Source organism: Bos indicus x Bos taurus, chromosome 11, assembly GCF_003369695.1.
Source record: "Bos indicus x Bos taurus breed Angus x Brahman F1 hybrid chromosome 11, Bos_hybrid_MaternalHap_v2.0, whole genome shotgun sequence".
In the NCBI taxonomy this organism is placed as follows: Eukaryota; Metazoa; Chordata; class Mammalia; order Artiodactyla; family Bovidae; genus Bos; species Bos indicus x Bos taurus.
In genome coordinates, this window is record NC_040086.1 from 95179219 (window position 1) to 95200548 (window position 21330).

General features: G+C 37.5%; 1 protein-coding gene across 1 annotated transcript in view; it reads right to left on the bottom strand.

Annotated features, from left to right (window-relative positions):
• Positions 1 to 456: 456 nt before the first annotated feature.
• PPP6C (protein phosphatase 6 catalytic subunit) overlaps positions 457 to 21330 on the bottom strand; it is a 43774-nt gene continuing 22900 nt past the window's right edge. Inside the window, exons 2-7 of the mRNA XM_027556259.1 lie at positions 19158 to 19253; positions 9479 to 9544; positions 8302 to 8443; positions 5346 to 5425; positions 4962 to 5171; positions 457 to 3854 (exon numbers count right to left, since the gene is read on the bottom strand). Of these exons, the coding sequence (XP_027412060.1) occupies positions 3606 to 3854; positions 4962 to 5171; positions 5346 to 5425; positions 8302 to 8443; positions 9479 to 9544; positions 19158 to 19253 (843 nt within the window). The 3' untranslated portion in view covers positions 457 to 3605. The remainder of the gene's footprint in view (positions 3855 to 4961; positions 5172 to 5345; positions 5426 to 8301; positions 8444 to 9478; positions 9545 to 19157; positions 19254 to 21330) is intronic.

The following is a 21330-nucleotide window of genomic DNA, read 5'->3' on the forward strand; positions in this document are numbered from 1 at the left end:
GAGCAAAGTGCCGAGAACAGTGGATCCCCAAGGACTGAGTGGAATACACTTACGTAGTATTTCTGTTGACACACATGCAAAAAAAAATTCATAAACTTCATGCACTTTTGAATTAAGAAAACATCTGAATGATCCAAACCAGCATAAACTTACTATCACAAGGGTGAAAAAGGCACATATTGACTAAGTGATTAACAGGAAAACTAGTAAGAGGGGAACAGGTTCCTTCCCCAAGCATCCACTGTGTTTGGTTTCATGCTAGGGGACTTTCCAAATGCTCCTGTTCGGTGTTTCACTACTGTATATTTCATCAGCATGACTTCACACGGTTTAACTACGCAAGTGAAAGAGTTGTGACGATCTCATGAAGCAGGGTTCTGGGCAGTGGATCCAGGACAGAACAATGAATGTTGCTTTTAAAGAACTGGGACACTTGGAGTCAAATGCAGAACAAGAAAAGTTTCACTTCTGTTTACTAGTCAAGCAACCAAGTAAAGGAATAAGCATTTTTTAAAACTGTGTTATATAAAATGCTAACTTCTTGTTGGGACATACTACAGACTGCATTAGATAAAATTTTTTGACAAACTTCCTATAATCTTTTTATTAATTTACACTGAGAGAATATAGCACCTTTCATCCAAAGAACTGAAGGTGCTTTACAAACATTGGCATTTAGAAAACAAGTACATTTAAAAATCTGGATTTTTGCTGTTAAATCTCTTCCACTCCAGATATACAGTTATTTGGAGGCTGATGGAAAGCAATTCTATTTGTGACAATAAAAGAGGCTCAGAGAGAGTTCGGATTTGCTTTCACAGTACAGGCATTTTCCAAAACCTGATGCTGGGCTTACAAAGCAAAAACACACAAATCTTAATGCGAAGAACAGTATTTCAAACCTTATTTCAAAAGCAAAACCCAGGGTTTAAGACATCAAAATCGTCCAACAGTTTTAGACATCCAGATGGAGTAGGAGCTGATGCAGGCTGCATATTAGAGATGTGCTCTTGATCCAGGCTTTTTAGATCACACTCGAATAAACACATTTAAAATGGTGAGATTTTTCAGGAAAAAGCATTAACCAAGAAAAAGCTAGCCAAGAGCATATCAGAAAAATGAGGAAAGGGGAGTAATTGGCAATTAAAAGTAGACAGTTCTCACTAGAGCCTAGGACATTTTATTAGAAACCAAGTATATCATCGGCAAATAAAAATAGTTATTACCCCCATTAATACAACATAAGGGATTTTACATTCAGCCTAGACACAGGGAGTAACAGAGCCTCCTGCCTACAAATCTGTGACTTGCAAGTATTTTCCACCACATGATTACTCTAAATAGTACATAGCCCTTTTTATTAGAGGGATCCAAATATTCCTTTTAGGCTTACAAAGTCCAATACATTCACTCTCTCTTCCCTTTACATGTCTAATATTAAAAACTTTTTTTCATGCAAAAAGCCATTATTCAGTTGAAGAGAAAAAAATCAGGCAAAACAGAGATGGCAGTTAAGGAATGGACAGAAATATTGGCACATGCCCAACTAGTGACAAACAAATGCAGTACACCATGACTTAAAAATAAAAGTCACATTACACGGATAACTAAAACAACTACATCAATCTAAGCTAAGCAGTGTCAAATGTGAAGGGCTGAGGGCTACTGATTTTATTGGTACAACTTAAAAGCAGATGAGAGCAAGCACTTAAATACAATTTATGGTAACAGAAAAAAAAAAAAAAATACTGCAGAGAGCTATTCCAAGACCACACCAAGTTGTCTGCATCATTAATTTCCAGTGTTTCACAATTAGTAAAATACATAGCTACATATCCCTGTAAGATAAAAAATACCTTTCCCCCTGAATTACACTGGGGTCAGGGCAGTAACACAAAGCTACTGACCCAACAGTTCAAGTGTTTGCAGCAAATGTGTTAGTCACTTCTTTCTTGCAGCTGTACAGTTAAAAACTATACAAGGAGCTGTGTGGTTAAGGGGGTCAAAATTAAAACAGTATTGTGCTCATTTAATAAAGGAAAAGCCCTGATGAAAAATTATGTGCCAAGAAGCTTAGACTATAAAGATTTTTATTGCATTTTTAGGTAACCTGGAAGTTCTTATCCTGAATGGGAAAAAGTTGGTTTTCAAAACTACCTGAACAGATGCTAAAGTGCTTTATTAATTGGCTGGCTTCACAAAGATTTCCTGGAATGACAAAAAATTAATTATAGTAGTAAATGGATACCAACTATTTCACAAAATGGTTAATTCTAGCATCATTTATGACCAAAGTCATAAGAGACACTGGAACACTTGTCCTTATTAGGCGGACAGTTGCATATCAAGAACTGATCATCACAACCCTTTGGATATTCAAATTACTCGCACAAAGCCAAAACATGGTATCACAGACCTTTACAAAAAGGACAATTTGGGTTTTTTTTCTACACTTTAAAAAATCTGCTTCAGATTACAGTCCACAAATACAAGAGTCCTGACTTTTCAACCTTTCCAGTTGCAGTTAAAAAATGAACACTTTCTAAAAGTTAAGGTCAAGTGTTACAGCAAGAAAAGAATGATTCCCATTGAAAAGTACATATATTTTACTTAATGATACTCATGGTAGACTGTAAACTGGATTGATCACATTCTACTCAACTGGTATCAAATGAACATATCAGCATTACAAGTATTAAATGTTTTTCTATTACTAGAGAGGATATAAACCAAAACATTAATATGGCAGTCATTTATTTAGGCACAGTTTAGTGATTTTTTAAAAATAAATAGTACTGAATTTCAGTTGAAGTTTTAAACTTAATAGCCAAAGGGTCAAGAACTCTGATTAGGAAAAAAGAAAGAATAACTTTAAGCTAACAACGTATGCTGTTTAAAATTTCTAACACTTTAACCTATCTGAGTTTTATTTAGGATTACTTTATTAAAAAATACAAGGAATCTGGAAAAAGATCAATACAATTATCTTAATGTACAAAGTCATAAGCTATAGCAGTTTTAAAACTAAAATTTAAAAACACAACAAAGGGCAGCCCTTTAGACCAATTTATTTTATATCCATTTAAAATATCATCCAACAAAGGACAATGAAGTTTACAGCTGGGACGGTATACATAACTCGAGTCATTTGCAGTCCATCGTGCCCACTGGATAACAACTTTGCTGCTGAAATTTCTTAAAACTTACCAAACTAAAACAAAAGACTGAATAATACAAAAGGAAGAGTATTTCAGAGTAGTCTGTTCTGTCAATTGGCTTTTTAAAAAAGGAAACACATTCTGTTTCCCTCAGACCGGTAAATAAGCAAGAGCTACATGCAGCAGTGTGAGTATTAAGACATTTCTCAAGTCTTCTCAAATGAGTCCAAGGTGGGGATGGGATGGGGGAGAAAACTGATAGAAAAACATTGCTATAGACACCATAACAAACAATAAATTTAGATAATTTAAAATTAAAAAAAAAAAGGCAAGAGGCAGCATTTCAGCAGCAAAGTGCTCAATAAAAAGTATATTGTAGAGGGTAATACACAAAAGTTGGGGTAAGAAGAGGACAGAAAAATGGGTCAGCAGGATGGGGCGAAGGCCTCAAAGGAAATACGGCGTCGTCGTTCTGGGAGGAATAACACGTTCTGAATCTGGAACTGCCCGGAATAACTTTGGTTCTCTTGTATTTACATCTTTGAAGACCATGATTGAAGCAATATTTCCACAACGATAGCAGTAATTAGGAGCAGACCATACTGTTACCAGCTTCTCATCAAACATAAATTTATAGCCTTCATGCACTAATTGATGTGCTCTGCAGATGAGTTTTAGGTTGTTGATATGAACAAACTGCAATTTAGAAAGGTTCTGTTAAGTAGCCAGCACATTTTTAAATAAATCAACCTACATATATAAGAAAATAAGCATTTAAATAAAGTATAAATCCTGTATCTACTAAAGCTCTCATGATTATAGAACCCATTTTACTGTTATTCCCCACTAACTTCCATAAGTTAGCCACTTTGGCCTGAGTTATAGAAATAATCACATAATTAGACACAAATTTCTGAAAGAAAAGCATTCTGTAAGTACAATCAGATATGAAGCAAAGTTTTTTATGGTTTAATAATAAATATATTACTATCAGGCTGCATCCCAGGTGGCGCTAGTGGCAAAGAATCTGCCTGCCAATGCAGGAGACACAAGAGACATGGGATCAGGAAGATGCCCTGGAGGAGGAAAATGGCAACCCACTCCAGTATTCTTGTCTAGGAAATCCCATGGACAGAGGAGCCTGACAAGCTATAGTCCATGGGGTTGCAAAGGGTAGGACATGACTGAGCACACACACATATTACTATCAATATCAATCATTTACTGAGGCTTCAGTATGGCTCTTAAAAAATTTGGAAAGAGATTTATTATCCTTCTCTTGCAACTGAAAGAAACAGAGGCTCAGACAGGATAAATCTAGCTCTCTGACTCCATCCACTATGCTGGATTAGTTCACCCTGTGTATGTGTGTGTATTTTTAAATAAAAATAGTTGAACCTCAAACAATCTGCCTATTCACAATAAACACACATATCAAATCATTATTTTGTATACATAACTAATACAATGTTATATGTCAATTATATCTCAATTAAATATATATATATATACCTAGAAATACATATTAAAAAGTTGCCTATCTTGCCCTTGTTATCTCATTGCTTGCACTGTTTGAAAGAAAAGGAAAATTTATTTTACACATAGTACCAGTGGATGCTAAAGGAGGTGCTTTTATTACATGATCTCATTTAACCTTAAGGAAAGACATATGATAAACCAGACAACCACAGGCACCACAGTTTCAGTAAACTAGACTAGAAGTTTGGTATCTGTATCAACCATAGTTCTTTACATATGCCATTAGCAACCAACAAACCACTTTTACAAAAATGTTGGCTTTACCTCATTTGTGACCTTTGCGCCAAAAAGCCAACCTGCTCCTCGGGGACTGATTGCCCAAGTATCCACATCTTCAGGATCTGACCAAACCAGATCACAAAATGCTCCTTTATGGGGAATTTCCTGATTCCGTTCAATGGTTCGAATTTGATCCAGTGTTTTGATATCAGGAGATAAACCACCATGAACACACAAAATCTGCTCATCTATTAACTAGCAAAAAAGATAACAAAGAGTTGAATATATAACAATAAACTCAGTCATACCTAAATTCATCAATGAGTGCTAATGATATCAATATAATTGAGATGGCAATTAGATAAACATATGCAAAGTGTTACTGGCAGAAAAATACTTAAGCTTTTTAAAAGATTTACATAAACTTACAGCTGCTACTGTGAGCATGTCAAAAACTTTGGTACAGTATCTCCAGGCATTAGCATTTCCATATTTGGTTTGGCACTCATCTATGAGAGAAACAGAGTTCTCATTAATGAAGTTCTGAATACGCTGATAAAAATAAAGAATACAAGGGAGTTCCCTGGAGATCCAGTGTTTAGGACTCAGTGTTTTCACTGCTGTGGCCTGGGTTCAATCCCTGGTTGGGGATCCTGCAAGATGTGAGGCGCGGCCAAAAAGTAAATAAATGAAATAAAATAAATAAAGGACATATCTAACACTAGGACAACAGAACTTGTGCTTCAACTAGGATGGCAAGTTATGACACATATTTAGCCCTGGTAGATCCTCCATCGAGTCAGGAGACTAGTAGCTAACTGGTCTAGGAAAGTGGTCCTACTTTTCATTCCAAAAGTGGCCCTAAGGAGCAGCTGAAATTATTGGTCAAATGCTATAATCAAGAAGAGCTAAATATTAATTTCATATAACCCAGAGCAAATGTTTTTGTCTTATCATTAATACTGGGAGTAGTTCCCTGGTGGTCAGGACTGCTTGTTTTCACTGCTAAGGATGCAGTTTTGATCTCTGGTCAGAGAACTGGGTCCTACAGGCCACATGGTGTGGTCAAATAAATAAACTTTTAAAAAATTCTGGGCAATTCCATCAAACACAGTGACATATTTAATGTGACTACTTTATGCTAGCAGGATAACCAAACACATTAGAGGACCCTTAATCATAAGAACATGGGTAATCCCCTTTTCAACATTTCTCAGGCCTACGTTGCCTCTTGAGATTTTCTGCAGATTGTGCAACTACACACTTGAGTTCTAGTAAGTACCCTGGTAGTTATCACTAGGTCTTATATATTTTCAGCTGAACATTCTCTCTGCTATCTACAACAGTTAATAGAGTTTATTAATCTCTTCTCTCAGTTAATACCAAGGAAGCTATGCTCTTTGGTTTCTTCCTTAATTTTGGGGAAAAAAAAAAATATCACTACTGTCCTAAGTACACTTGAAAGTGATACTGTGGGGTACTGTCAACCCTCATAATTTTCTAAACTGTACTTTTACGTGGGGCAGGATCCTTATGTAACGTCTCAGGAGACATCTTTAACACTGAGCACAGTTTACCAGTAGGAATCGACTTGTCAATTTTTCACCCTGACACATAAGCAAAGCACTTGGTTCATAATAACTGCTAACTACAACCATGTTTATCAGGATGAACTGAAGGTCCAAGATAATAGCTATATGTGGACATTTTTACTTTAAAATCAGTATTAAGTTCCATGATGACTAAATCTATCTTCCTCCTGAGGAGCAGATGGGCTTCCTCTTACTAAACAAAACCATCTACGAGCACTAGAGCACAGCCTGGATCAAAAACAGCCAGTACTAGATGCTGTGCTGCTGTCATTTTCTGCAGTCAAGGCATCGTGATTAAAATGTCCTCCTTCCTCTCCCCCTGTTAACTCCTTTTGCCCTACAGTGATAATGCTGGTCAATTTCTGGGGTGTAAGTATATGCATAATAGTAATCTTGGACAGCTGCAGTCAGCTGCTTTCACTGAGCTAACATCATATTATATGTTATCCAAAATAGTGATTACTTTGTAAAAGCATCAATCAGTTTTATTCCAAACGGTATTTGGCATTTTGAGAATGTAAATAAAAAGTAACTTGTAGAAAGGAGATAAATATTAGCCATCTAACTTTTCAATTTCTATTAAGAAAGTTATATAAGTAACAAATTCTCAGAGAGTTCCTTGGTGGCCTAGTAGTTAGGATTCCAGGCTTTCCCTGCCTGGCCTTGATTCAATCCCTGATTGGAGAACTAAGGTCCCCCAAGAAACAAAGGGTGACCATAAATAAATAAATAACAATAAATTGTCAAAATTTCTCAGTTTAATAACTGACAATGGCTGACAAAATGAGCAGTAAGAGAGTTCAATTTATCTTTACAATGACAGAAGATAATTCAAAATATAGTCTAAAACTAAATGGTTATGAGATTAATATTTTTAAATCCCTCAATATTTGCCTTAATTGTGCTCAAAGAAATTCATATTAATATCTCAACAGTTCTATCTACCTCCTTCAAAGAGCTCCAAATCTCATTTTTAAAAGCTTTCAATCATACACAATTGTATAGAAGTAACTATTTGGCTTTTAATGACTTGAATTCCAGTATTCTCTGGAGGAAGTACACAGATTTACAGTGCATCCATATGGTGTATTACAGTGCAGCTAAGAAAACAACATTAATGAAGTGAAAAAGCTGGCCACAATATTAAAAAACCAAGTATGATCACATTTTAGCTTGATGTGATGTACACATACACAGATATGTATACAAACACACACTGTACACAGAATAGGCTCTTATACTGAGTGTGCAAAACATTCCTTTTCAGCAGATTCCAAGGCCCCGCCCCAAACGACCTACAGCAGCACCCAGCAGTCTGCAGTTTTAACAAGCGCCCCGATAATCCCAGCGAGGTAAACTGAAGACTGCATTCTGAGGTACTGGTCTAGAAAGACATACACCAAAAAGTTAAAAAGGGTTCTCTCAGACTGCTAGGTATAAAATAGTAAGCTACAAGGATACACTGGACAACACAGGCAATATAGCTAGTATTTTATAATAACTTTAAAAGGAGTATAATCTAGAAAAATATTGAATCACTGTGTTGCACAGTTGAAACTAATATTGTAAATCAACTACATACTTTAGTAAAAAAAGGAAAAAATAGAATGGTTCTCTCTACATAGTCAGATTTTCAACTGATTGAGGGAAAAAATGGAGTTAAAAATGAGAGTGGAAAAAGATTATCTGTATTTTCTAATTTTACTATTAAAAGCACATGCATGACATATGTGGCCTTTTTTCCCCAAAGAGGAAGGTAAGACAATATTCAGTCAGAGAACAGAAAATCTTACCATAAAATCCATACACCTGTGTTATCTGTCTACTCTCATGATTTCCTCGCAAAAGTGTAATACGATCAGGCCATTTAGCCTTTAGTGCAAGAAGGTAAGTGAAGGTCTCCAAACTATAGTAACCTCGGTCTACAAAATCACCCTGTAAAGTAAAAATTTACAGTTACAAACAATATAATAGCAACAACATTTTTTAAAAATTATACCAAAGTGCACAAACTCAGAGACAGTACAAAATAGCAACAATGAAGAGTCACACACTGAATTATCTGGAAACTGGGTTTTGACAAAAAATTGAAATGGAAGTACATAAGCTATTCCTACTAAATGTTTGTGCTAGTTTTATGCTACCGGAGGCTTACAGCAACCTGCTGTGCAGTTCTCTCAAGGACTGTCCCTATAAAACCACCATTTTTTCAATTCTCTACTACCTACATTAATAAACATTTGTAAAAAAAAAGAAAAGTGTGAATCAAAAAACTTTAAATAAATTTCAAAAATCTTTTTAACTGTATCAAAAGAGCTGTCAATTTGAAAATAGTTCTTTTTTTTTTTAGAGCAAATATCCTAACAGTGTTCTACACTCAGCTTTGTATTTAACAACTGCATATAATGACATACTATCTACACTTCCCATTTATGTTTACTTGGGCCAATATTAGACCATAGGAAACAGCTAAAAGAATAAGAAAGTAACCCAGAAATTTTCAGAAGGAAGGAAATTAACAGGACTCAAAAAAAATTAAACAGTAACATTTTATTCCGAAAAGAAAGCAAGTATCTACATTAATAGTAAATATGTATATTCTTCAATCCAGATTAATAACAGATGAAAATGAATACTCAAAAAAATGACAAAATAACAGTAAATTGAAAATTCATGCTTTAAACCTGAGGTTCCAAGCTATTTTTTTTTTGTTTTTGCCTAACCACTACTGAAGGCTACAATCCAGTCCTAACTGCACAGCAGTTTACAAAAATTATTATTCTCAACTAAAGGACACAGCAAAATGTAGCGAAGTATTGAATCACTTTTTCACATATTTAAATAGTGACTGTCACATGGCAATGAAAGTATTATATAATCTACATGTAGTAAGACAGATCTCCATTTAAAATAAGTAGGTGAAAAAATGTAAAATAAAATAAGTAGTTGTTATCACTGGTGTTTACATACCATAAATATGTAGTTTGTGTCAGGAACCTGACCTCCAGTTCTGAACAGTTCACAAAGGTCATAAAACTATAAAAGAAAGGCAATATATGCTGATTACAAATTCCTGTGAAGGAGTAAAATATGAAACTGAGGCCAAACTGTGTAAAGAAGCGGTGAATTAAGACTTCAAATATGTACATTCATAAAAAGAAAGAAAGTGCAAACTAAACTACCAAGCACACAGCTTCCGAGCCTTAAAAAAAAGGAAGCTCTCGGTTATCACTCAAGTCATTCCTAGCTCATCAGTGTCATGGCAAACCCCTCCAATTTCTTTCATGCATCTCCCCGTCTACCACTAGAGAATTTGAAATCATGTATCAGTTACCTAACTGTCGAGAAGCTAACCCAATCATCTTATCCCACATTCTGCATCTATTTTAAAGAGACAAACGTTAAGGAAACAAGTGCATAAGAATTTCTTTCAAAGAATGAGTTTACATGACACTTCATCGTGTCCTACAGAGCAGATCAACCTACCTTCTTATACTCTGCTTTCAGAGATGTGTACCCTTAGGCTCTACAGCTGTGGAGAGTCTTCTCAATAATCAGTATATTTAAAAAAAAAAAAAAAGTATATTTCATCATACTCTATTTGCCTGAAAATTTAACTGACAAAAATGTGTGCTTGATAACTTCAGTCAACTAGATTATCCTAATCTTATTTTCTAAAGAAAACATCACAGTTTTTCTGAAAAAGAACTTTGGATTAAAGGTATTGACTATACCAACTACTATTAATAATTTCCTTCACATCTACTGTTTACATTTGAAAGTAAAATTTACGTAGTAATATTATTTCTCACTTCCCACCTCATATATATGTATACATGTGTATATCACATATGCATAAACAATCACACACAATATAAGCAGTAAAACATTAGTATATATATTTATACACACACTTAGTGTATGTATGTGTATATGTAATACACACACACACACGTGTGTGTGTGTGTCTTACTTTGGCCTAGTAATTCCACTTTTGTGACTATATCCTCAAAGGGAAAAAAATAAAAAAGGTGTGTAACATAAAGAAAATGCATCATAGCACCATTTCTAATAAGAGAAGAAACAACCTTCATGACCAACATAGAGGAATATTAGTAAGACCCAGACCTCACACAGTCATAATGATTATAATGGAAACTATGTAGCAAAGTGCAACAGAACACAAAATTACACCTATAACTATACAATTTTACTCTGTAAAATATTGAGTATGTACACACAAGTCTGAAAGGAAACATTTAAAAGTTTTATGAAATAGCTGCTTTTTTTTATTCAATATAAATTTATTTATTTTAATTGGAGGCTAATTACTTTACTGTATTGTATTGGTTTTGCCACACATCAACATGAATCCACCACGGGTATACACGTGTTCCCCATCCTGAACCCCCCTCCTACCTCCCTCCCCATACCATCCCTCTGGGTCATCCCAGTGCACCAGCCCCGAGCATCCTGTATCCTGCATCGAACCTGGACTGGTGATTCATTTTACATATGATATTATACATGTTTCAATGCCATTCTCCCGAATCATCCCACCCTCGCCCTCTCCCACAGAGTCCAAAAGACTGTTTTATACATCTGTGTCTCTTTTGCTGTCTCGCATACAGGGTTATCGTTACCATCTTTCTAAATTCCATATATATGTGTTAGTATACTGTATTGGTGTTTTTCTTTCTGGCTTACTTCACTCTGTATAATAGACTCCAGTTTCATCCACCTCATCAGAACTGATTCAAATGTATTCTTTTTAATGGCTGAGTAATACTCCATTGTGTATATGTACCATAGCTCTCTTATTCATTCGTCTGCTGATGGACATCTAGGTTGCTTCCATGTCCTGGCTATTATAAACAGTGCTGCGATGAACATTGGGGTACACGTGTCTCTTTCCATTCTGGTTTCCTCAGTGTGTATGCCCAGCAGTGGGATTGCTAGGTCATATGGCAGTTCTATTTCCAGTTTTTTAAGGAATCGCCACACTGTTCTCCATAGTGGCTGTACTAGTTTACATTCCCACCAACAGTGTAAGAGGGTTCCCTTTTCTCCACACCAATAGCTGCATCTTTAAAAGTATTGTAGAAGAGTGAGTGTCCTCAGACGTTGTTACTCTGGATGTCTGCAGCAACATGTTCTTGAACAAAAGCTTTGTAAGTTTCCATTTAATTTATATATATTTAATGGATGACCAAAAATTCTGCTTCAGGGACCCATAGTTCCTACTCCACACTTAAAGTGTTTTCCAAAATTCTTTAATATAATAAAGAGTTACTACAGTGAGTCAGAAAGAAATATAAATATTGTATTCTAATGCATATATATGGAATCTAGAAAACTGGTACTGAAGAATTTAAACAGGGCAGCAGTGGAGGAACAGACCTAGAGAACAGACCTGTGGACTTGGGGAGAGGGGGGGTGAGGGGAGGCGAGGGGGGGCAAGGGGAGGATAGGGGGGCGAGGGGAGGAGGGGGGTTGAGTGGAGGCGAGGGAGCAAGGGGAGGGAGGTGAGGGGGGTGAGAGGGGGAGTAAGTGGGGGATGGGTGGGGCGAGGGGAGGAGAGGGGGGCAAGGGGAGGAAGGGAGGGCGAGGGGAGGAGAGGGGGGCCGAGGGGAGGCAGCAAGGGGAGGCAGGCGAGGGGAAGAGAGCAGGGGCGAGGGGAGGAGAGGGGGTGGGGGGGGCGAGGGGAGGGAGGCAAGGGGGAGATGGATGGAGAGAGTAACGTGGAAACTTACAGTACCCTATGTAAAATAGATACCCATGGGAATTTGCTTTATGGCTAAGAAACTCTAACAAGGGCTCTGTATCAACCTAGAGCGGTGGGATGGGGAGGGAGATGGGGGGGGAGTTCAAAAGGGAGAGGATATATGTATACCTATGGCTGAATCAGGTTGAGGTTTGACAGACAACAACAAAATTCTGTAAACCAATTATCCTTCAATAAAAAAAATTAAAAATATATATATAATAAAGAGTTACTAAAAACATATGGAGACAAATAACTGTCATACATTACTGGGAGCACATCTCATTATTTCACAAATAATTTCTACCATCTAGTGTATGTTTTTCATATCACACACACTCTGTAAGTGTTCTTATTTTAAAACAAAACGAATCCTGAGATGTGGATTTTACCCCATTATTAGAGGCAAGGAAATAGTTGGTCAACTCAGTAGTTTTTAATTTTTTTGGTTTCAGGACCCAAGCATAGTCTTAAAAATTACAGGTCCTCAAAGGCTTTTGTTTTTACACTATATGAATCAGTATTAACCATATTAGAATTTTAAAGTGATCATTTGTTAATGTTTAAACCTCAGATATGCAGATGACACCACCCTTATGGCAGAAAGCGAAGAACTAAAGAGCCTTTTGATGCAAGTGAAAGAGGAGAGTGAAAAAGTTGGCTTAAAACTCAACATTCAGAAAACTAAAATCATAACATCCGGTCCCATCACTTCATGGCAAATAGATGGGGAAACAGTGGAAACAATGGCAGACTTTATTTGTTTGGGGCTCCAAAATCACTGCAGATGGTGACTGCAGCCATGAAATTAAAAGACGCTCACTCCTCGGAAGAAAAGTTATGACCAACCTAGACAGCATATTGAAAAGCAGAGACATTACATTGCCAACGAAGGTCCATCTAGTCAAAAGCTATGGTTTTTCCAGTAGTCATGTATGGATATGAGAGGTGGACTATAAAGAAAGCTGAGCACCAAAGAATTGATGTGTTTGAATTGTGGTGTTGGAGAAGACTTCTGAGAGTCCTTTGGACTGCAAGGAGATCCAAGCAGTCCATCCTAAAAGAGATCAGTCCTGAGTGTTCATTGGAAGGACTGATGCTGAAGCTGAAACTCCAATACTTTGGCCATCTGATGCAAAGAGCTGACTCATTTGAAAAGACCCTGATGCTGGGAAAGATTGAAGGCGGGAGGAGAAGGGGATGACAGAGGATGAGATGGTTGGATGGCATCACTGACTCAATGGACATGGGTCTGAGTGAACTCCGGGAGTTGGTGATGGACAGGGAGGCCTGGTGTGCTGTGGTTCATGGGGTCACAAAGAGTCAGACACGACTGAGAGACTGAACTGAACTGAACTGAAATTCATTTTAAAAATCGGGGAGGGATGAATTAGGAGTTTTGGATTAACATATACATACTACTTTAAATAAAATAAACAGTGAGGACCTACTGTATAGCACAGAGAACGCTACTCAATATTCTGTAATAACCTATATGGAAAAAGAATGCATATATGTATATGTATAACTGAATCAATTCGCTGTACATCTGAAACTAACATAACACTGTAAATCAACAATACCCCAAAATAAGAAAATTAAATTAAAAAAAAAATCAATAACTCACTAAGTAGTAACATACACAAATTTTTAATGAAAAATAAACTGTTTTCCAAAGCAAAACAAAACAAATTTATGAAAAGAATGGCACTGTTTTACATTTTTGCAAATCTCTTTAATGCCTGGCAAAAAAAGACCACAGCTTGGGTTCTCATAGCCTGCCTCTACAGCCAATCTGAATATTCAGTTCTGAATATTCACTGGAAGGACTGATGCTGAAGCTGAAATTCCAATACTTTGGCTACCTGATGCGAAGAACTGACTCATTTGAAAAGACCCTGATGCTGGGAAAAACTGAAGGCGGGAGGAGAAGGGGACGACAGAGGATGAGATGGTTGGATGGCATCACCAACTCAATGGACATGAGTTTGAGTAAACTCCAGCAGTTGGTGATGGACAAGGAGGCCTGGTGTGCTGCAGTTCATGGGGTTGCAAAGAGTCAGACACGACTGAGCAACTGAACTGAACTGAACAGCCAATCTGTTGGGATATGCTGTTTAAAGTATACAAAGGAAATCCAGCTTCATACAGGTATGTGTTACAAAAGGGAGAAGAATTTTAATAACCTTTAGAGATAATGGTGCATATTTTTCTTATAAATCAAAACTGGACAACTGGTCTCTTCTCAAACTGTGTTAGATAGGCTGGTCTAACATTTTGAGTGAGTAATACACTCTGGTTATTTGGAAAATGAAAAATAGTATTTCCTTATAATCATTAAAAAAAATACTTGTTAATATTATCACTCATCTCATCATAAAAGTCTTTTAGGTATCAGAAGCTAGGAGCTTCATGGTGGTGAATTCAAATTTTCTAAAATTCCAATTATTTTCTAGAAAACTCAAATTCTGGCATCAGCAACAAATACTATCAATTGTTCCTCTTAAAGTGACTGGCTCACTTCATTCACTTTTGCAAAATAGTTGCCAAATACTCATAATTTGTCATTCATTCTCTCAAGTAAAAATAGCATTCCATTAAAAAGAAAAAAAAAGAGGCTATTTCAGATGGAGATACAAAACTGCAAAAGTAATCTTCTTTTGAGAAAACCATTTTTCTTTGACATGCAGCAGATGTGCTTTATGCATACTTCCTATTTCATCACAGGGGCTGTTCAAAAAATGTATCTACTCAATGGTTAAGAGTTACTGTTAATTAATATTACTAGTTCATCAAGGACATTCTTAAATGATACTGGCACTTTATTTTACTGTAAATGCATGATGCCGGTGAAGAATACAAGGACAACCAGCATAGGCTTGGTGACACTCCCTGGATCAGGGAGGCACCAGCAGTTTTACCCTCAGTTGATTTTGTGCCATCTTACAGATTCTCAAAGGTCCACATAGCTAAAGAACTGAAGAGCTAGCTGAAGTGGATTCTTAAACAGCTATTATGTACCCAGGCAGGACTTAAATCAAGCTCTGTCTGTCACTGAACTCTACAACCTCCTCACTAGATTATTACTGTTTCAATGCTTCCTGGCACTGTACGAATGCCAACACTTTCCATGAGTTTATTTATAGTCATAATCCAATCTTGCAATCCCAGAACTGGCCCAAGGGGAAGACAACTGTACAAGTCCCAAAAGACACATCTTACATTTGACTTTACTCTACAGACATTTAGGAACTTCTCAAGCCCTATGCTTTTGATGAGCAATTGTTTTAAAGGGTCAAGTACAAGAGAAACACTATTCAGTTTGGTGGCAGTCTTAACATGGACTGGGAGTTCCCTGGTGGCCTAGTGGTTAGGATTCTGAGCCTTCACTGATGTGGCCCAGGTTCAAATACCGGTCTGGGAAGTGACAGCAGGTGGGTGAGCAAACTGTGCAGGCAAAAATAATAATAATAGTAACATGGGCTATTGGGCACCTATATGAGTTTCAAATCTCAGCTCTGTCCCTTAGTAGCTATGTGAATTTAGGCTAATTCCTCAATTTTTCAGTCTCAGTCCTTCTCCACAAAATGATCCAATCTCATGGAACCCTTAAAAAAAAAAAACTGACATGGAATTTATGAGAAAGCATAATTTATCTCAAAATTTATTAATCTCAAAACACAAGATAAATGAAAGCAAGAGTTGTACATTTGACTGAAGGATAAGAAAGCCTACTTCAGCGATCAATGCAAAGAAATAGAGGAAAACAACAGAATGGGAAAGACTAGAGATCTCTTCAAGAAAATCAGAGATACCAAAGGAACATTTCATGCAAAGATGGGCTCGATAAAGGACAGAAATAGTATGGACCTAACAGAAACAGAAGATATTAAGAAGAGATGGCAAGAATACACAGAAGAACTGTACAAAAAAGATCTTCACGACCCAGATAATCACAATGGTGTGATCATTGACCTAGAGCCAGACATCCTGGAATGTGAAGTCTATGGGCCTTAGAAAGCATCACTATGAACAAAGCTAGTGGAGGTGATGGAATTCCAGTTGAGCTATTCCAAATCCTGAAAGATGATGCTGTGAAAAGTGCTGCACTCAATACGCCAGCAAATTTGGAAAATTCAGCAGTGGTCACAGGACTGGAAAAGGTCAGTTTTCCTTCCAATCCCAAAGAAAGGCAATGCCAAAGAATGCTCAAACTATCGCACAATTGCACTCATCTCACACGCTAGTAAAGTAATGCTCAAAATTCTCCAAGCCAGGCTTCAGCAATACGTGAACCATGAATTTCCTGATGTTCAAGCTGGCTTTAGAAAAGGCAGAGGAACCAGAGATCAAATTGCCAACATCTGCTGGATCATGTAAAAAGCAAGAGAATTCCAAAAAAACATCTATTTCTGCTTTATTGACTATGCCAAAGCCTTTGACTGTGTGGATCACAAGAAACTGTGGGAAATTCTGAAAGAGATGGGAATACCAGACCACCTGACCTGCTTCTTGAGAAATTTGTATGCAGGTCAGGAAGCAACAGTTCGAACTGGACATGGAACAACAGACTGGTTCCAAATAGGAAAAGGAGTACGTCAAGGCTGTATATTGTCACCCTGTTTATTTAACTTATATGCAGAGTACATCATGAGAAACACTGGACTGGAAGAAACACAAGCTGGAATCAAGATTGCCGGGAGAAATATCAATAACCTCAGATATGCAGATGACACCACCCTTATAGCAGAAAGTGAAGAGGAACTAAAAAGCCTCTTGATGAAAGTGTAAGTGGAGAGTGAAAAAGTTGGCTTAAAGCTCAACATTCGGAAAACGAAGATCATGGCATCCGGTCCCATCATTTCATGGGAAATAGATGGGGAAACAGTGGAAACAGTGTCAGACTTTATTTTTGGGGGCTCCCAAATCACTGCAGATGGTGACTGTAGCCATGAAATTAAAAGACGCTTACTTCTTGGAAGGAAAGTTATGACCAACCTAGATAGCATATTCAAAAGCAGAGACATTACTTTGCCAACAAAGGTTCGTCTAGTCAAGGCTAAGGGTTTTCCAGTAGTCATGTATGGATGTGAGAGTTGGACTGTGAAGAAGGCTGAGTGCCGAAGAATTGATGCTTTTGAACTGTGGTGTTGGAGAAGACTCTTGAGAGTCCCTTGGACTGCAAGGAGATCCAACCAGTCCATTCTGAAGGAGATCAGCCCTGGGATTTCTTTGGAGGGAATGATGCTGAAGCTGAAACTCCAGTACTTTGGCCACCTCATGCGAAGAGTTGACTCACTGGAAAAGACTCTGATGCTGGGAGGGATTGGGGGCAAGAGGAGAAGGGGACGACAGAGGATAAGATGGCTGGATGGCATCACTGACTCGATGGACGTGAGTCTCAGTGAACTCCGGGAGTTGGTGATGGGACAGGGAGGCCTGGCGTGCTGTGATTCATGGGGTCAAAAAGAGTCAGACAGGACTCAGCGACTGATCTGATCTGATATATATTACAGAAGTGTAAATTTATTAATTTTAGTAGTATGCAGTTTCTCTACCTTCCGGACCTTTGATCCGGATACCTGTAATTCATATACTGAAAAGTCCTTGGGGAACTTTCTGGTGGTCCAGTGGTCAGGACTCTGCACTTTCACTGCTGATTGAATCTGAGGGCAGATTTAATCTCTGGTCTGGAACTAAGATCCCACGACCTACGCAGTGCAGCCAAACACAGGTAACCCCTCAATTTTAATATTATAATCAAAGGAAAACACTGTTTGGTTTATTCCAACTTTTACAAATATGTTAAAGGCACTGCCTATATTAATACCTTTATGTTAGCAAAATAGAAATGTTTATTATACTTTAGCAGAGAAGTAACACAGAAATCAAGAAATACGCTCCTAATGGTTTACTTTAGAGAACTACAATTTTAACAAATCAAATATGACATAATGGGGTTTCTGTTTAGAAGCTGATAACATGCAGATGTCAGTTACTATAACCTCAAACATCCAGAGAATAGATTGAAAAACCCAACTCAATCACAAATAATCTATACACCTTTCTGCTCCTTTAGGCAGTCATAGTTAAGGTCATGCTGGCATTCATAAATCCAACATTGTTCACAATATATTATTATTATAATTATGTATTACATTATGTCACAATATATTAGCCCCAACTCCACTGCATGCATAAAGCAGGCTATGAGTGTTTTGTTCAGCTTTCATTACCCAGGAAAAAAGAAAAGAAAACTCCACAAATACACAGTTTCCTAATCAGGCTAAACACTGACAGTAAGAGTCTAAAAATGAGGTGTACCCCTCTTTTCAATGCTCTGAAACTCTTAAAAACAAAATCCCAGCAGATGAAAAGGTGAGCTGTCTTTCTCATTCCATTCTAGCACAGAACTGCTGTGAAATCATGCACCAATAGTTTTTCTGAACAGTTGTTATTCTCATTCCCACTAAGGAAATGATGAATTTTCAATAAAATATGACATTAAGTGAACAGAATGAATACAACAGCAATGCGTAGAATGAACAGAAAATTAGTGCCCCAAACCAAAGCATCTCCTATCAACCATAATAACAATGAGCAGTCAGTCTGTAGTTATTTTCTATCTCCTCTTGTCCACAGAACAATAATGCTTCACTCAGTTCACTTCCTAAGTGTGATTTCAACAAAGTCCATGAATAATTTGACTACTGCTTTTATTCAGTTTAACAGTAACCAGGAATCATTAGTGTCACACAGACTGAGGCATCCTAGCCAACCACTAGCTGCTCTTTTTTTTTTTTAATATTTTACAGCACAAGTGGAAACACACGTGGACTATGGACAGACGGTACAAAAGCTAAAACTCTGCTCATGAAATTTTACCTGTCCATGTATGTCTCCACACACTGTTACTGGTGTTGATACTGGCTGGACATTTGACTCTTCCAACAGGAGGTCACAAACGTAGTCACATAGCCGCTGTAAGAAGAGAAAATAAAATGCAACCTTTTATTACAACATTAAAGCTGAAGACCAAGTGCAAAAAAGACAAGAACTAACACGTGTAATAACTCAACATTCAAAAAACTTAAGATCATGGCATCTGGTCCATCACTTCATGGCAAATAGATGGGGAAACAATGGAGACAGTGGCAGACTTTATTTTCTTGGGCTCCAAAATCACTGCAGATGGTGACTGCAGCCATGAAAGTAAAAGATGCTCGCACCCTGGAAGAAAAGCTACGACAACCCTGACAGTGTATTAAAAAGCAGAGACATTACTCTGCTGACAAAGGTCCGTATAGTCAAAGCTATGGTTTTTCCAGTAGTCATATATGGATGTGAGAATTGGATCATAAAGAAAGGTGAGCAGCAAAGAACTGATGCTTTTGAACTGTTGTGCTGAACAAGACTCTTGGGAGTCCCTTGGACTGCAAGGAGATCAAACCAGTCAATCCTAAAGGAAATCAATCCTGAATAGTCACTGGAGAGACTGACGCTGAAGCTGAAGCTCCAACACTTTGGCTACCTGATATAAAGGGCCGACTTCTTAGAAAAGTCCTTGATGCTGAGAAAGATTGAAGGCAGGAGAAGGGGATGACAGAGGACGAGATGGTTGGATGGCATGACCGACTCAATGGACATGAGTTTGAGCAAGTTCCAGGAGATAGTGAAGAACAGGGAAGCCTGGTGTACTGTAGTCTATGGGATCGCAAAGAATCAGACACAACTGAGCAACTGAACAAAATACATGTATTGTTTCACAGAAAAGGAAACCACTCTATGATGACTCTGGGATTTGATCTGTCAGCTTTCACCTTCCTCTCACAATGCCTATTCCAAAATGCAAACTCTCTGGATACACAGGTTCAGTTCAGTTCAGTTTAACTGCTCAGCTACACAAGTAGCTAAAAGACAGACAGCTTTGCAAGGAACTGTCAGCTGATGTTTTTCACACACACACACAAGTAAAAGTCAATCATTTTAAAAGGAAAAGGTCTTTATCTGCTAATTTTTTAAGTAAATTACAAACCATGCATGCAGCAAATATGATCCAGCAATTGCACTCTTGGCAATGAAAATTTATGATCACATAAAAACCTGTACACAGAAGTCCACAGAAGCTTAATTCATGACAGCCAAAAACCAGAAATAAATCAGATGTCCTTCCACAATGACTAGTTAAGTTATAGTACATTCACACAATGGAATACTATTCAGAAATAGAAGCAAACAAACTATTGACACATGACAATCTGGATAAATTTCAAGGGAATTATGCTCAGTGGGGGGGGCGGGGGGGACCCTACCCCACAATGTTACATACTGTATGACTCCATTTATGTAACATTCTTGAAATTAAAAAATTTACAGAAATGGAGACCAAATTGGTTGACTGCCAAGGGTCTAGGAGTTAGGAGCAACAGGAGGGAAGTGGGTACAGTTATAAGAAGGACAACACGTGGACTCCTTGGGGTGACGCAACTGTCTTAAAGGTAGTATTGGATATGAGACTATAGATATAGTAAGACTGCAAAGAACACAATTAAGTACAAGTAAAACTGGAGAATGATGAACAAGATCGTGGGGTCTATCAATGTCAATATCTTGGTTGTGATATCTGTTCTACAAGATGTTACTACCAGGGACAACTGGATAAAGGGAGACTTCCTGGTGGTCCAAGGGCTGGGACTCCGCACTCCCAACGCACGGTGCAGGCGCCCGGGTTCGATCCCTGGCGGGGGACTGGATCCCACATGCTGCAACTAAGAGTTCACACGCCATAACTGAAAACCACACAGCCAAATATATAAATAAACTTAAAAAATAACTGGAAAAAGGGTACATGGGATCTTTTGGTATTATATTATTAAATGCATATAAATCTACGATTATTTCAAAATAAAAAGGTTAACTAAAATTAATTATAAAATATAAATCTAAAATTGAAGAGTCACTCTACCTTTCAAAAAGAGCTCTAAATGTCTGCATTTTAAAAATATTTGTCCTCTGAAAGCACTCAAACCAAAAGATTTCACAGAAGGAAAACAATTCT